The sequence below is a fragment of the Plodia interpunctella genome, chromosome 2 (genome assembly GCF_027563975.2).
Source record: "Plodia interpunctella isolate USDA-ARS_2022_Savannah chromosome 2, ilPloInte3.2, whole genome shotgun sequence".
Taxonomy (NCBI): Eukaryota; Metazoa; Arthropoda; class Insecta; order Lepidoptera; family Pyralidae; genus Plodia; species Plodia interpunctella.
This window is the reverse complement of record NC_071295.1, coordinates 1,197,499-1,216,060: the sequence shown is the minus strand read 5'-3', so window position 1 is coordinate 1,216,060 and position 18,562 is coordinate 1,197,499. Positions and strand designations below refer to the sequence as shown.

At 35.9% G+C, this 18,562-nt stretch overlaps 1 protein-coding gene across 1 annotated transcript in view; it reads right to left on the bottom strand.

Annotated features, from left to right (window-relative positions):
• Positions 1-1,697, bottom strand: part of LOC128676651 (uncharacterized protein) — a 34,448-nt gene extending 32,751 nt beyond the window's left edge. Inside the window, exon 1 of the mRNA XM_053756907.2 lies at positions 1,380-1,697. Within this exon, the coding sequence (XP_053612882.1) occupies positions 1,380-1,642 (263 nt within the window). The 5' untranslated portion in view covers positions 1,643-1,697. The remainder of the gene's footprint in view (positions 1-1,379) is intronic.
• Between the last annotated feature and the right edge of the window lie 16,865 nt (positions 1,698-18,562).

Below are 18,562 nucleotides of genomic sequence, written 5' to 3'. Positions count from 1 at the left end.
ATTTGTGTGTGTGTGGTACATGGTTGCATGGCTGATTGTTGAGACATGTAACTGTTGTATGATGTAATCCATTGATTTGTGTGTGAAGACTGACCTTTTTAGGGTCTGTGTCTCTCACCATTTTGGGAATCCGTTGTGTCAAATCAAATTAAATCATTTATTCAGAAATTAGACCTTCACAGGCACCTTTTCGCGTCAATTTTTATATTAAATAGTAATTTCTCAAAAGCTACAAACTACTGGAATTTCGAAACGACCACTGCTGAGAAGAAATGTAGTCTGTATGAAATATTTGCTTAAATCCGTGAGAAAAATGAGTATTTTCTGTTCATAGTGTCATTTTGTTTATAAACAAAACCACACTAAAAAAAATGACGGCACATTACTTAACCCGCTCGCCTGATGTTAATGTAACTTAGGATAGGTATAGTTATCGACCCGGGATCAAACATAGGCTACCGCGGGTGAAGCTGCAGGCAATAGCTAGTGAAGAATATTTATTAAGAGTGTTACCTTTTTGCATTTGATAATTTTGTAATTATAATTTGATTCGATACGGTCATCCTTCATGGTTGGATAGAAATTTCCTCTCGGAAGAATTATGTAAACGTTGATGATTCGAATGATTTTTGTCTTCGTGTTTTTTTATGGCAATAAATAATCAATAAAGGTCCAACAGGAACGTAACTGTTAACCCAAAAACGTGTTAAAAACACTTTGACATGCTTATGATCTAAGAACATCGTGAGAAGAAAAATATATATGGACAAAAGCGTTTCAACTTAGCAAAAAATAAGTTTACGCAACACAACGCCTGATTAATGAGTTACATTATTGAGTTAATTTAGAAAATGTAATGACATTTTGTGATCATGTTAATAAGTGTAGAGATGGAAAATAAAGCTAAAGCTAAAACAATGGTGTTATCACGGCTGTAACTCAAGTAAACGTCACGTGTGCGCAAAATCGTTTCATTCTAACTGGTAACTTCGTAACTTCCTGTGTCCAAGAATATTTTATGCCTACGGTATCTAAGGGATGAATGAAAACCGAAAAGAAATCTGAAATAGCTTGATAATCATGCAATGCCAGTAGTTCCGTAATGCCAGTAATAGCTTGTGAGAAATTACTATCTAATATAAAAATTGACATGAAAAAGTACCTGTGAAGGTCTAATTTCTGAATAAATGATTTGATTTTATGGGTAATCTTTGAACTTTTACTAAAAAAACCCTATGTGTATACCCTATATGTTCTACAGATATGAATCTTCGAAGAAATTTCCGTGTGTAAATTCCGTCTGTTAGGGTGCCCCGCGCTTCCAACCGGAGAGCAGGGTAGGGAGAATCCTAAAATTTTAATAATAAATAAGTACTCACACGAAGGACTTCGTCTCATGCAACCTAGCGAGCCCCTGCTTCACCACATCGTAAACTATTTTAGTGTACTGTGTCGAAACTGCCAGTAAATCAGGCTGGTACTCCACTTCCTTCTGTTTCTCAGCGTTCGTCGGATCTGTCACTATATTATGTTTTGTCTTCATGCGTTCCAACCGTTTATTCGCTTTTCGCGGAGGCGGTGGCGGCGGTTTGGCTTCGACGACCGCCGCGTCGGAAACATCGCGAGAACATACATTACACATATTGACACTCGTTCGCTACAGCGCCGGGCACGGAATGACCGAAACGTGGAGCGATCACGAGTATAAGCTGGCGGAATCGCCTCCCCTCCACTTCGAAGGTGATAACGTGAAAAATGTCAGAGATCAGAATGTATAGGTGGATTATAGGTAGTGAATATATTAGAGTAGATCAAGCAACAAGCAGTGATGGGTGCAAACTGTATTTATTAAACAGTATTTGCGTTATTAACGCTCCGAAAACCGCCATTACATTAGCGCCACTATAATCAAAATCCGTGAATTTCGTTTCGGCTCTGTTGGTGACATAATTATTCACAAATATATCATGCGTTGATTTTGTATTTGCTAGAGTTTACCCTGGGAAAATAATGAAAATGTTCTTCTATTATTTTAATAGTTATTGCAATCGTCTATACTGATATTATTTAATAAATACCATACAAAGATTTGATATTGATGAGAAAAATAGCTGGCCATAGTCTCCATGGATTCCAGAATTTGTTCATCTCATTATTATTTCCAAAAATAAATTAAAAAGCATAATAAAAAACCTTTGACGTGTCTGATTATTGGTCAGATATATATATATATATTTATCCAACAATGTCAAAATCAAGGTTCTTTTTCAATATATCTTAAAGTTACAAACTACTAGAAATGTATCATCCTACTGATTTGCATAAAAAAATTTTTGAAAACTATTATCCAAATCTGACACAAGACATCAAGTAAGTAACATACATTCATTTAAACTTGAATGACATATTTAGTTTTCTGTATAAATTAACAAAATGATTTTTTGTATTATGAAACAGCTGTATATTTAAATCAAAATCAAATTATTTATTCAGAAATTAGGCCTTCACAGGCACTTTTTCACGTCATATTCTAAATTAAATGATGTTTACCAAAGCTACAAACTACTAGCATTTCGGAACGACCACTGTTGAGAAGAAACGCCGAAAGAAACTCATTCAAACAGTGTTGGTCCCTATTATGCCAGAAGGGCTTACCAATTTTTAAATATAAATTTATTTATAATTTTTTAGCTGTAACAACAAACTTTAGTAATCAACAAATTTATGTATTTATTATTTAAGTATTATTTATTGTACCGCAAGTAGCGTAATAAATAATTGACGGGATAACAATCGCCTCTATCAATCTTAGGATTATAATAGAATTTTAGATAATTGACGGGTTTAATTCATTGATATCTTTATAATTGTTTGGACACGGGCGCTCCAAAACCTTCTTAAGCTTTATATCTCTGAGTACGCCGAAGTCGGTCTTTCATCATACGATAAGTGTCTGAAACGGTTTAGGACAGAAAAACTACTGCTACGACTTGTGGCGTGTGTTATATATAAATAGTTTTTTTTTTTATGTAGCTCTCAGGTCCCACTGCTGGGCAAAAGCCTCCTCTCTTTGTTTCCAACCACTCTGTTCCTCGCCAGTTGTTGTCAATCCTTATCGAAGGCCGACCGTTCGTCAGACCATCGCTTGCCTTGCGATCTGTTCCCATCAGTCGGGACCCAGGTAGTCACTGTTCTGGCCCATCTTTCTGGCAGACTTTCTACCGACGTCAATTATTTGCGTGATGGAGCGTAAGGTGGTATTTCTGACGCGATCCGTCGTCTTTATACCTACATGCTATGCTCCATGGCTCTTTGGCAGAGCTGCGGCTTTTGTTTTTGTTTTTTGGTCAGGGACCAAGTTTGAGCGCCGTAGGTTTGTCGATAAGTCGTTTTTAAGACATGTTGGGAGGTCGTCCTTCAACAGTTTCTTATATATATAAATATATGGGGACAAATCACACAGATTGAGTTAGCCCCAAAGTAAGTTCGAAACTTGTGTTATGGGATGCTAACTCAACGATACTATTTTCTATAACATATTATAGATAAACATCCAAGACCCAGATCAATCTGAAAAATCTGAAAAATATCGTTTTCCATGTTGATCTATCGGGGGATCGAACCCGGGATCTCCAGTGCAGCAGTCCGGCATGATGACGATTAGGCCACGGAGGTGGTTCAGCCTTAAAATAGGACCACTACATATCCTCCCGTGGATGTCGTACGAGGCGACTAAGAGACACACAGCCTAAGCAACTTAGCTTTGCCTTAGCGGTCAGACAAGCCGGTTGTAAAATCACAGCCGAATCTTCAAGATTTTAAGTTTTTTTTTGATGATCCCGGGTTTCGCGGCTTCACAACCACGAATGCAAGCAGAGCATGAGGAGACGAGAGATTTTACGACCACCTCCTCTTCCCAGCATCATTATCGTCAAGATTTAAGAAGCGGTGGTGGTGTAATGGATAAAGTGCATCTTGAAGCCTGTGGATCTCAAAGGTCTCAGGTTCGTATCGTACCCGTACCATATGAGTTTGTATACCAATCTGACACATAATATATAGTAGTTTTCATAGATCACCACTTGCTTCCGGCGAAGGAAAACATCGCGAGGAAACCTGCACACTGGCGGATAGTTTAGTTCACTAGTGTGTATGCGACTACCTGCCACTAGATGGCGTTAGGTAGTCGTAAAAGTCATGCTTTTAGGCGAATCGAATAAAATCTGACACCAGTGTTAGCAATACCACACTTAGGTCAATGAACACACTCGATATGATGAATGTCAAGATTAAAGAGCTAGGTTTTAGGAATTCCTTGTATTTATTTATATCTGTTAAAAACTATTTCATGTCTTGATACGACACGACAAGCTCACATAGCAATGTTTATTAAAAAGTCGTGTCTTATTAAGCGATCATTTTACCTCTTCAACAATTTTAAGTACCTTTGCGTTTTACTCATACTATATTTAAGAATTTGTTGTCATTCTTTCCTTACAGCTAATCTTCTATAGCTTCCGCCAACACCACACTTAAAATGCTCTTGTTTCCAATGCAACATGCACATTAAATATCTCAACTTTCAATACTTGAAGTGATTAACACAGTCACCGTTGAATTGCAACAACTGAAAAATAAAATCAAAAAAATTCTTATGGATATTGTAACTATAGGTATGTCATATGCACAGACATTTAATTTATCTAGAGAAGGTTATATGTAAGTATATAATTTTTACTTAACTTCTTATAAATAATACATTCTTCCTATGATCAATGATTTCTTTTGCAATTCAAGTTTCAAAGCAAGACGATCACATCGAATCGATCCGCATGAAATTCAATAAGTTTTAGCGGTATGTGAGATAAACTAACAAAAATTATAAATATATATATTTTGGCTTATATTAGTGTCCCATAACGACTCCTCATAATAATAATAATTTAAAAATTGATATAGATTATAATTAAATTTCGAGATTTTTGATTTGAGATGATTGCGGTTTGCGTTTTACTTTGTGGCTTTCCGCTCGCTTCTGATTCATTGCTTTCAGAAATTTAGAGCGGTTAATTCGATAAATCGCTGGATTTAACCAAGGGGACGCCCGGTTAATCACTAAAAGGATACGGATTTTAAATCTTTTAGAGACGCTCGAATGTAGATTAAAAGATTTTAATCCTAACTAATATTATAAATGCGGAAATAAGTTTGTTTGTTCCCATTCACGCTTTAATTGCTTAACCAATCTTCAAAATACAGAAGGACATAGGAGGATATCATCCCGGAAAAATAAATGTCTCCGTGAGAAATTTACGCGGGTGAAGCCGCGGGCAAAGCTATACTTATGATAAGTTAATCTTTGAGTAGAGAATGAATTAATCTTTTAATGATATCAAAGGGGATTCCTTGAAGGTTCAGCATGAATGGAAATTAATTACATATTTAGATTGGTTGGTTTTGGACGGCGAGCGGCATGATGGGTTATGGTATGACTAGCAAAATGCGACTGAGAAATATACTATCCTCGGTGTTCGTTACGGAACTAATAGGTAGTTAAAATAAAATACTTGGAGCTAATAATTAGATAATTATATTTTTCTTTGTTCTTACAAATTGATATAATGAAAAACAGAAATCGAATCGAATGACAGGAAAAAAAAACAATAGAAAAAACTAGATTTGTAGTGCGCGCGCAGGAATAAAATTTAAATTGTCGTGTTCGATAGCCATTGGCTGCCGCGCGAGGGGTCGCGGGCGTGACGTGCCTAGGGTTGTGGTGTACTGGCGTAGACACTCGGAAACTTCCTCTTTTGAAAATCACGAAGATCTCCATGAAAAATTCTCATCGTTCGGGTACGATTAGAAGAGAATTTTTGGGATTTTCAGAAGTTCCTCAAGTTCAGGGAGTCCCTTATAAAAATTTTCGAGAATTGCACATCACTAGTTATGGTTCACAATCAGTGGCGGGATCGGTGAAGCCTCCGGAATTCTTTGAATGAACCCTTTTTTTAAGAAAGATGCGGTGTGCGTAGGTTTACTAGGTCCAGGTTAACATTTACTGGACATTTCTGGGTCTACAATTGGAATCTGAGCTTTTGTTTCCGACCTGGGATTAAATTATCTGCTGTAGGCAGTTGTGGCAATGATATTTATTTTGGAAAAATCTAATAAGATCCTATATACATGTCAAATTGGTTTTATATTAACGCTTGTACGTTTGGCTTAACTTTGGCAGCATTAATCATAGTAGCTTTATGAACAATAACTAGGGTATGTGAATTCTTGTAAAAATTGTTTCTATTCGAATATGATTTGCTTTAGGTAGGTATGTAACTCGCCACGTGCATATCATCGTGATTGTTTCCTTTGTATGATCTGTTATATAGAGAAAGTTGTTTTAATGTTTTGTTTCCATACGAGGGCGTTGCTGACACGTGTCAGACTGTCAGGACACCTAATGACGAGCGCCCGAGTGGATTTACTACAAGGCGACGGGGACACATAGACTTGGCTGCTGAGAGACAACAAGAATATTCCCAAAGAGAGTGGAATACAGGCGGCTAGTTCTGAAATCTCAGCCGAATCTTAAAAATTGTAATATTTATTTAAGCTGGCTGCTTCATGGCCGCACAGCACCGATGTACACGCGAGGATAAAAAAAAGAGATTGCCAAGACACGACACGTAACTGCATCTCTCTCTCCCATTTGACAATTTTCCCGGGTTTTTTTGCTGTCGATTTACTTTCGTTGTGATACCGCGGGCAAAAGCTAGTAATTAATAAACGGTATTATATTAACGCATGTACGTTTGGCAGCATTAATCGTACTATCGTAGCTTTCTGAACATTAACTAGGGTATGTGAATTCTTCAACAGCAAAGAGAAATTACAGGACACGGGACAACATGCTAAATTCCGGGACAATCGCGGATTTCCCGGTCATCTGGCAACCTTGTGTGCGAGTCACACCGGTTAAAAGTTTATTAACCTTTGTCTCTCTCTCACCTGAGCGTTTTCTCGGTGTCTTCCTCAGCCTTTGAGCGTCGAAGCCCAGGGTCCGCTTTCCTACTTCTGCGTCTCCACTTCGCACCGTCGTTGGCATCCCTAGTTGTCAGACCATATTATCCCTAACGAAATCAAGCCAGCATTTCTTGGGTTTGCCCCTTCTGCCAGGGCCAGGCGGGAGTGGCATGGCCAGACATTTGTTCCCTACGTAATTTTTCGGTCTACGCAACACGTGGCAGATTAATCTTTTTTTATTTAACATTAATCTTTTTAATACACATCAACGGGTTTGTAATTAGTAACTTTACGTATTGTGGAAAATTAAAGAATTTACTAAGTTATGATTATAAAGATATAAGTCAGACAAATCCGGATTTGAGAACAAAACAAGATAAAGATAAGACACAATAACATGGTGGACATTAAGATAACCGTTTTCATTAATATGATTACTTTTATATATTTTCCACTTCACTATCACTACATAGTATAAAACAAAGTCGATTCCCGCTGTCGGTCCCTATGTTAGGCTTAGATTTTGTAAACTATGAATATTGTTGCAGTTTTTTTTTTAAATAGATGGTGAATCAAAAATAAAAATCAAATCATTTATTCAAAAATTAGGCACTTTTTCACGTCATATTCTAAATTAAATGATGTTTACCAACACTACACACTACTAGCATTTCGGAACGACCACTGCTGAGAAGAAATGCCGAAAGAAACTCATTCAAACAGTGTTGGTCCCTATTATGCCAGAAGGGCTTACCATTTTTTAAATATAAATTTATGTAAAACATGTTTTCGAAACCTGGGCAGGTCGCTAGTGTTAACATAATTCAAATGCAGTTTTTTTTCAATATTGCGAAAGATTGAATTTTTAACGCCATTAATCTCCAACGCTGGTGATAAGCATGCTGGCTGCTTTTGAGCATATTGAAAATAAATCCCCTTTAAGTGTCCTTCACATAATATAAGAAGCATATTTCTTTATGAACGCGTGAAAATTAAAAACTACCGGACGGATTTTTGTACGGTTTTCTCTCATAGATAGTGTGATTTCTGAGGTAGGTTTCTGAGGAAGGTTGACGAAGCCGTGACAGACCGCTAATCCATACTAATATTATAAATGCGAAAGTCTGTCCGTCTGTTCCACTTCCACGGCTAATCCCACTGATAATGGAGCGATTTTGATAATATTTGGTATGCATGTAGCTCAATCCCCAAATGGCTATATGGGGAATGACTATGAGGGGTGAAAGTTTGTATGAAAATCATATTTATCTTTAATTAACGTGGGCGAAGCCGCTGCTCATAGCTGGTATGTTATATATGTTGTAGACATAGATCAATAAAAATGATCTATTTTGTTTAAAATTGTTTCTGTTCGAATATGATTTGCTTTAGGAAGGTACGTAACTCGCCACGTGCAAATCATCGTGATTGTTTCCTTTGTATGTTCTGTTATATAGAGAAAGTTGTTTTAATGTTTTGTTTCCATACGAGGGCGTTGCTGACACGTGTCAGACTGTCAGGACACCTTTGGACGAGCGCCCGAGTGGATTTACTACAAGGCGACAGGGACACATAGACTTGGCTGCTGAGAGACAACAAGAATATTCCCAAAGAGAGTGGAATACAGGCGGCTAGTTGTGAAATCCCAGCCGAACCTTAAAAATAAAAAGTAATATTTATTTTTACGCTTAATGTACACGCGACGATAAGAAAGAGAGGTTGCCAAGACACGACACGTAACTGCGTCTTTCTCTCCCATTTGACAAATTTCCCGGGTTTTTTCGCAGTCGATTTACTTTCGTTGCGATATCGCGGGCAAAAGCTAGTAATTAATAAACGTTTTCTTTGGCATTTAGGTTAGTTTCTCTAATTGCGTATGGTCCTTAAAAGATGAGGCTACGTGCGCACGCGCATAGAGGCGCACAGCCGTGACATGGATTTCGTGAATATGTCGTTGGAACTTCCATTTTTAAGTCAACTAATTAAAAATACCTGAGGTCTGATTAAGGAAATAACAGTTTCGATCTTCAATTTTCTTGAGCAAGGAATAATTTTTAAAATATCGACAAAATATAAATCAATCATTTATAAAATTAACATTACCACAGTACAGATTAATTATTTTAAAGTCAGATAGTATAACTAATTCTTGTCTTTGTTAAAATTTGAAAAATTGTAATGTCAGCGCGGCCGCAGCTGTCGAAACGCTCTGCGAACCACCAATAAACGCCTTTAATTGTTGTCTGATGGCAAGAAAACACACACCAGCTACTATAGGAGTCATTGATACGTCATCTATTATTGATACCGATTTAAAAAAAAAGCTGTAATTAATAAAATAAGCTACTTTTACAATACTTTTCGAAAAGCAATGGGCTCATTTATTGAAGGTTGGAGCCACCCGAATCTATTGGAGGGAAGTTTTTGATTATTTTTCGTTTCACATTGCCATATGATATGTCATAGTATATTATTATGAATTTGAATGACTTCAGAAAATGACAATGATAACACGCCAGAAATTTACTGTACATGTTTTAACTGTAAGCAATTTTTATTTATAAAAATTGCTTTGTCTCCGTTAGTCACCTCTTACGACGTCCGCGGGACGGTATGGAGTGGTGAAAACCTGATTCAAAATTGGGTCAGCTTCATACATCATCCTTGAAAATTCGCATTTATAAACATTAAGAATTAGGTCGTGTCCTACTCACGTTTACTACTTCAATGTGTTTATCGCGAGTAGTAAACTAAATTGATTTGACCTATTTTAGTGCGGAATTATGACGTGTGCAAGACGTCAAGAATTCGCGAAAGCTAACAACTCAAAGATCACCTCTAATGAGTCACGTAGACAACTGTTTGACTGTTTGTTTCGAGGTTCCGTCTAGTCTAAACTCTATTTGTTTTATATACTAATGAGTAGTTAAGTAATGGGTTTTTGGACATTAGATAGAACTAGAAGCTTTCTTAGAATGTGTGTAACAAAACAAGGAAGATTTAGAAAGAATTATCTCCACGACCGATCTCCGTCACTACACAATCGATTAGCTTCGCTATCCAAAGCAGAAATGCAGCTAGCCTTCTTGGCAGGAAGCCACGGGAATTTTAAATTTTAGTTTATTTCGTTTTAGTTTTATTTGGCTCATTTTTAGTTTAATTTAGAAAGATATTTGCAATAAGATGTTGAAATTGAGAGAAAAAAATATATAATTATAGTTTGGGAAAACAACAAAATGTTTATACTATGGACCGTTCTTTCCGGGAAGGGAGAAGACAATACAATAAAAATTTCCAACTTCCCAATAATTTGGGAATCAAAAAAACAGGAAAACAATAACAAACTGTGTTTAATATTTGCGAGCGCGTGACCCACGTCACGAGATTCCCAACCTGATCCATCACATGCTCCAAGCCCGCGGTTCCAACAACAAAAGCATAATGTTTTAAAATAAATTGATGATACATGAGGACGACCTCGGTGGCGCAGTGGTAAAGTTCTTGCCACTGAACCGAGAGGTCCCGGGTTCGATCCCCGGTCGGGTCATGATGGAAAATGATCTTTTTCTGATTGGCCCGGGTCTTGGATGTTTATCTATATATGTATATGTTATAAAATATAGTATCGTTGAGTTAGTATCCCATAACACAAGTCTCGAACTTACTTTGGGGCTAGCTCAATCTGTGTGATTTGTCCTAATATATTTATTTATTTATGAGGAAATGCTGGCAAAATGTCTTTATATTGGTCGCCAAAAAGTATTATATCTTGGTGGGAATCAACACATTTATGGATATTGGTGACCAAGGATGCACAAGACCGTACGAAATGGAGGAGAAAAAGTAGGAAAGTGGAAAGTGGGCTCCGACGCTCTGTGGCGGAGGATGGAACCTGAGAAAACGCTCAAAAGATTGCTGCTACATTTCGTCAATATTCAAATTTTTTTTTCTGATTAAAATAAATGTACAAGGGAGCCTTATCTCTCGATCTGTTTGTGATATAAAATACTTCTACAGCAGTTTTCAGTAATAGATAAATAAAGTTTACAGAATAAAGATTAGATATATAATATAGATATTGGTAAATATATGTATTCAATTCTTAGTTTTTTTTTCTTCTAAGTAAGTACTTATTAATATACCGCCCTCGACGAAAGTGGTTTGGTGATATAAAGGATTGGACTTAGATACAACCAACTGAAAATAGCGGCCCAAAGCCGTGAGGATTTCCGTATGCTGACCTCCAAACTTCAATTCGAAGATGGCACCCCATGATGATGAAGTACTTTTTTTTTTAGTTAGTTCAAGTTTAATGTAAAGATTTCATCTTTAAGTCGTATAAATAATTTTCCATCGTGAAAAAATAAATATTTAATAACTCAAAAATATCACAACATCAACATAAAGCACAATAACAAAACTTTCAATTTGCATGTTTTAAACCCGCGACAACGACTTTCAGTTACAAGGATTTACTGTCGCTCTTTTAAAGCTTATTTACAGCTAGAATTATTTACAACGTTATAAATTATTCATTTAACGTTAAACTATTTGACATTCAACTACTTATTACTATTAAAATGTATGAGATCTCTGAACTGTGACCTGAATGATCGTTAAGTCATATTTAGCTTTATGACTGGTTTATGGCTTATTGAAATATCAAATTCAAATTCAAATTCAAATCATTTATTCAGTAATTAGACCTTCACAGGCACTTTTTCTCGTCAATCTTTATATTTATAGTTATTTCTCACAAGCTACAAACTACTGGCATTTCGGGACGACCACTGCTGAGAAGAAATGCAGAAAGAAACTCATTTGAACAGTGTTGGTCCCTATCATGCCAGATCGGCTTACCATTATTGTTTCTTACAATGTTTTTTTTTTCTTTCTAATAATATATAAAAGTACATAATGTACATAGTCAAAAGGCACAAATATCAATTGAAAACTCAAACTCAAATATCTTTATTGCAGTAACTCTGTAGTACAAGGTATAGATAGCACATACAATACAATAGTATCAACAGATACCCTTACAGGCGTGCAATGTCAGTTACATACATCATCCTTCAAAATTTGCATTTATAAATATGAAGAAAGTTATAGATGGCACGTAATATAGTAGTTTCAATTATATTATATTGACAAATGTTATATTGGCAAATTGAAACGATTTTTATAGAATACACGTTGTAGTTTGCGGCTCTGCCTAGGGGCAAAAAGCCTGTGTAACATTAACTGCATCTGCAACAAAAATCACCAAAATTTTTAATGAATTCGGAATATAGTCAATAACCCGAGGTCAAATATAGCTTACTGAAGGCGGAGCTGTGTTTTGAGTAATATAAAATGGCTTTTCATCAATAAAATATTAAAAAATAAACATTAACTGAGGGAAAAATTATGCTCATAATGAAAAATTATTCTCTGTCAGGTTCCTGATCAATAAACATAACATAACAACTTTTATGACAACAAATTTAAGCGTATAGGTGCAGTACATTAAAATTGTAGTGATAATTAGAAAAGGGAATGACTTGGAACAATAAAAGGAATAAAAAGCAGACTGATAGCAGAAAAAATAAATCATTGTATAAACTTTCTATAGTTTCCATTTTTTTTTATTCATCTAATTTTGGGCTTTTCGTCACTTTTGTTGTTAAACACATACTATTTATATTAAACTATACACCAAATTTAATTTATCTTAATTACCTACATGTAATTTGATACGCCTTTTATACATATTGATTGTTTTAAAATGTGATAAACACACATTGTAAAAATATGTAATATTGTAACAGTAAATATTTATGGTCTGAGTATCGGTCTTATTTGCCGACAGTCTGAAGAGCCCGGTCCGATTGCTGAGTTTCGACGTACAACGTACGTTGACGTACGACGACGCACGTCAATGTCAAAAGTTATAGAAAACATTAGAGGGCAATGTGATTCGTCGACGCAATGGAGCAAATGAAAATGATTTGATTTATATTTGAGCAATGGTGCCGGGGGCTAACTATCAGCTTTATTAGGGGCTCTGAAAGGCCATTGAATTAGGACTTCATTTTATCCGATTGCCAAGGAAGGGAATTGTATTTCGTCAAATTTTAACAATTAACGTTATATCCTGTTCACCAGTGGCGCCTTTCAATGAAATAGTCTTACACAATTCCTGGCGTATATTTTTTTTTATCGTTATCTAAAAATAAGTTAGTGATTCATTTATAACGCGACACACCTATCGCACAGGTCGATGCACTTGTTGCAATATAATATAAATAACTACTTCAATTGCAAATATGCGCAACCCTACTGAAGACTCGTCATTCGAAATTGCATCTTTAGCTTTCTGCAATAATGTTTTGAATGCAGTTCATGTGGTGAGCGAATTGAAGACATTTTAAAATTGGATATTCTAAATGGAATCTTTCCGTAGGTCCCTGCTTGTCGTATACATGTCACTCAATATGAAAACGAAACTGGTTGATTTTACGTAAGGATTTTAGATTTGGGCCAAAAGGACTTTACAGGCTATTTCCGTAGCTAGCCATGTAGTATAGATATTTTCAAATATAAAATTACGATAATATTAAGCATGTATATTAGAAAAGTACATAGAAGACATAAAAGTACATATAATTAAGTATATATTGACTGCCGGCAAATCAATTGGCGAGAATTTTCCAGTTGTGTTCCAATTTAGTGTGAACAACAAACTCAATTTGCATAATAAACTAGTGTTAGAAAAATGATTTCCAGTTGTGGAGCGTCACAAAGCACAGTTTATCATACCGTCATTTCAATCAACATAATACAAACCAATGCAAACACCATATTACTCACACAGCTAATCAATGATCGCATGACGTCTGATGACAAGATAACGGAATTGACGACAAACACTCGTACGTTTGTTTGTCTGGCGCGTCACACCGCAAAAACGTGCATTAAGGAAGTTCCCCACGTTTTCCACGTGGGGAACATCCTAGTTAAACATGCCTATGCGCATTCACAGAGCATCAAATTTCACAGTTAGGTATAAATCTACTTCCTTCATAATCAAGTTTAAATTATTTATTGATCTAGCTGCGCCCCGGGGCTTCGATACCGTGGGAATTTCGGTTTAGTACACTATGTGTATTTCAGGTTATATTCTTACCGTGTACCAAACATAACAATCAATCCAGTAGATTGATCGTGAAAGTGTAACATACATACATCGGATCGGATGGTAAGTATCTCAGTGGTATATAGATGAATTCTTATACTAAATTAAATATGTTTCTTACCTGAGGCCCGATTCTCACGAAATAGAAGTTCACTTAATGAGTTTTCTCCAATTCCTTTCGATGGTTGTAAGCGAATTTATAAGCGAAAAAGTACGATCGATTGATGAGTTCGCTCGAACTTTTCGACGGTATTTTTTTATAAATATAGAAATTGTGCTATAAAGTCAGGAAAAAAAATTGAGAAAACTGATGAAGCAAACTTCAATTGCGTGAGAAACGGGCTGCCCTGCTTTTTGACTTATCAAACGGAGAATTCTAGTAAAAAACGAATTCTACGGTCTCACTAGTAACTTTTAACAAGTTTTTCATAAAAAAAATAAAATTTTGTCATAAGCTTTCTTCACGTCAGAGAGATCTTGTACCGTTGCGGAGTTCCTGTTTGGGAACCGATGCTGAGTGATGCATTACCATGGAAACTGAAGCGACGTAGAAAATCTCAAGTGGAGAGTAGATTGTCACCCCCAACAGCCCCAATGTTACTCAATATTTATTGCTAGCAGGGTAGATAGATGCCATACTAAAATATTGGACACAGATAATATATCCTTTATAGGTCGTATAAAGGATCACGGATCACGTGGCCAGAGCGAATTAAATAAGTTACGAACAAAGTTTATTGCACTAACATATAATGTAATATGGATTCTGTCTGAAAAGATAATTAATTAAGATTATTTATAAGACGGACTCAAGTCCATCAAATTTGGGTTTAAATAATTTTCTACTAAGTATAGGTTTTATTTAGTGGCCTTATCATGCAAAAACAGTGGCGCCAAATACTAGCGCGATTACAAACAAAGAAACTTAATCATATAGTAAATATTTTCACATTCGACTGTCGCTTTGTGTAATGTTGTGTAAACTTGTTATCAATATACATGAGTGAACAGTCGTATGTACCAACTTAGTTCGTATTATCTGTGTGGAATTTACACCTTACGAATATGCTCTGGCGATACACTATCGCCGAACTCGGACAGACGCCGCGCCGACGCGAATGCACGAACATTGCCCAATTCGTATGTGTGCTTTAATTTAGCGCAATGGAAAACTAGCAATGTGTGGCGAATCCGCCATGTTCGGCGAACTGGTCCGCGATAGTGTGGAGCCGGCATTAGAATCTTTATCGTTTTGGCTTATAATCATACAGTTGATACAGTCTCAATCAGAAATAACGTGTCCGTATCTGCTTGTTGTCAAATGGTCCAAGGTTCGAATTCGAACTTATGATATATTTAGCAGAAACAAAGTTTCAAGAAAAACATTTGTCTGCATGTATCGATGATGGCAATAATAGTGTGTGAAATAAAAAAGAATGAAAGTAGTTGTTACTGCCGCTATAGAATTGGACTGACTACTCCATATCCTGTTGTGGATGTCATTAGATTGGTTAGTTGATAGGCAATAGCAGCATTCTTAAAATGGGATGGATGTCAGACGGGCGAATGGTCGTAAAATCATAGTCGAGTCCAAAAACTGAAGGATTTTGTAGCGAACGGTTCGGGACCTTGTAGACGAGAATGAAATCGGGGAAACCACAGATACTAGTATTGTATAATGAAACGAATGAAATGTCTTTCAATACTGCAATCACCACACCACACTAACCATAAATGAATATGAGCAAATCTTCTGATTAAAAAAATATTTTTATTGTCTTTGGTTGCCAATATCTCGGGTGCCAGGCATCGTATCGCGATGAAACCTATAAGTATGAGATTTTAACAAACCATGCATGAAGCGTGAATAGATATACCTACAGATAGAAAAAAATTGTAAAAAAAAAAATGTTTTGGCTTATATTAGTCCCATAAAGACCCTCCATATTTATTTAATAATTCTTTTATTAATTCACTTAATCAATTCATAATTTTTGCATAATACAGCATAAGGATTACAAAATATTGTGGGTACATTTTTAAACATGTACCCAGGGACGGTTAAAATTAAAATTTTACGGATTTTATCCTTAATATCTCTCATTATTTATTTATTTATTTACAGTTTTATTAAATGTATTGAAATAATTTATTAGTGGATTATACAAACTATAAATAAGGCAGGTTTGTTGTGGCGTAGAAAAGCTTAGTCACTTTCGAAAACTGGACAAGCGCAAATTGGCTTTGCTAAAGCGTTAATGTACAAAGGTAGGGACCACAGCACAATTTTTTTAAAGTTAGCTTTAAAAAAATAAATTGTATCTACATAAATTGCTATTATAATTAAAGGTGTACGCCCGCCTGTAGATCGAAAAGTCCCAGGTTCGAATCCTACTAGTGCCACATGAGTTTGTATACCAATCTGACTCATGTACCTATAGTAGTTTTCATCGTCCACCGCTTGCTTCCGGTGAAGGAAAACATCGTGAGGAAACCTGCACACTGGTTGATTATTATTAACTTGTGTGTGAAATGGAGAAGGCAATGGCAACCACTCATTGATAATGCCAAGAAAGTTGTTGTGTGTGTTTCATTCCACGTAATGACCACGATCCTCAGATTCACGATTCAATTGAATCGGTGGTGGCTTAAGTCCTGTAATTAATAGATCCGAGGTTCGAATCGTACTCGTGCAATATTAGATTATATTAGGTGCCAATCTCACTCATGTTAGTAATTTACATGTCATATGGAAGAAAAACATCGTGAGGAAACCTGTACTCTGGTTGATTATCAACTTGTGTATGAAATGGAGAAGACAATGGAAAACCACTCCATAAAATTGTCAGGAAAGCCGTTGTGTGTGTTACATTCCACATAATGCCTACGAATACGGTAATAAGAGAGAGGGCCGACGGACTAGATGGCGGCACTATATTGGAGACGCGTACCCCACCCATATGTCTTCCGCCCCGCGTACCATCACATAACTTTAGAGGAAACTTAATAAGGCGTCATCTCTTTGTTTTCCAGATACCATATATATATATAGCAACAAGCGGATCTGTGTGAATGTTAGGGATTTATTTCAAAAAACGATTGCTTTGCCTGTATTGTCTCAGTCATGGACATTATATAAAAAAAGTACCGTAAAGGTGTTCTTAGTTTTACTTGTAATAATATTTATTTTCTTTGTAATCCTTCTCATTAACTGTGATAAGCGTTGCGTAGACTTTACGTAACATTCATAGATGTTTACATATTTATAAAAAAACGATTGTATAGTCACAAGATTACGTTGCGCAATTTACAAAAACAATACAAAATTGCTATGATCTATAAAATCGATCGCCTTCTTCCTTTTCGAGTGTGTTGTACACAATTTGTAAATTGTCTTGATCCAGTGGCGTAGCTATCGGAACCTTAGCGATGTCATGAATCGACGTGAGTAATTAATAAACGTCTCTTGTTATTTTAACCCCCGACGCATAAAGAAGGGTGTTATAAGTTTGACTGGTAAGTGTTTTGTCTGTCTGTCTGTGTTTGTAGCTAATCTGCGGGTGAACTGATTTAGATGCGGTTTTTTTATTTGATCGCTATTTTTTATGCGGTGGTTCTTAAATATGTTTGATCACAATCGGTTTACCCGTTCAAAAGTTGTAGCAAAATGAATATTGATAAAGGTTTTTTAATTTGTCTATTAAATAAACTTGTTGTCAATATATGTTTACCATAAAAAGTAAATGATGCCTTCATAACTAGGCTCTGGAATAATATGTGATCTTTGTGGAATTAAATATAAACAATAAGGTTTAGTCCACGAAGACCACTTGCAAATATAATTTATAGGTTATGTGCTATTCGCCAAGGTGCTCTTCAGCAGGGATACTCTGATTGGAACACATCAATATATCTTAAGCGTGCCAGTTTCAGTCATTTTGGCGATAACCTTTACCATAGAATATTCCACATCATCATTATTAATTCATTGGAATATTTATGGAAAATTCCTTGTAGATCTGAACGATACGGACACAAGCTCAATGTAAAAATTATACTCTTTTATAGTCTGATTCTGATTTGATTGTTGTGTGTTGAATTTGTATCAATAAATAATATAATATTTGCTTTGCTTACGTTTTTCTCCTCACTACCTAGTATATTATGCCAAATTTCATAAAGAAAAGGCAACAAATAAATTCGTTATTTCTTTCTTATTGTATTATTGCTAATGCTGGTGTCGATTTAGTAGCTTGAAGGCATATAACATCTACGAATACCGCTTTCTAGTGACAGTAGATGAAGAACAGTGTGTGAGTTGAATAATGTAAGAATATTACGATGTTACATATCGAGATAGAGGCG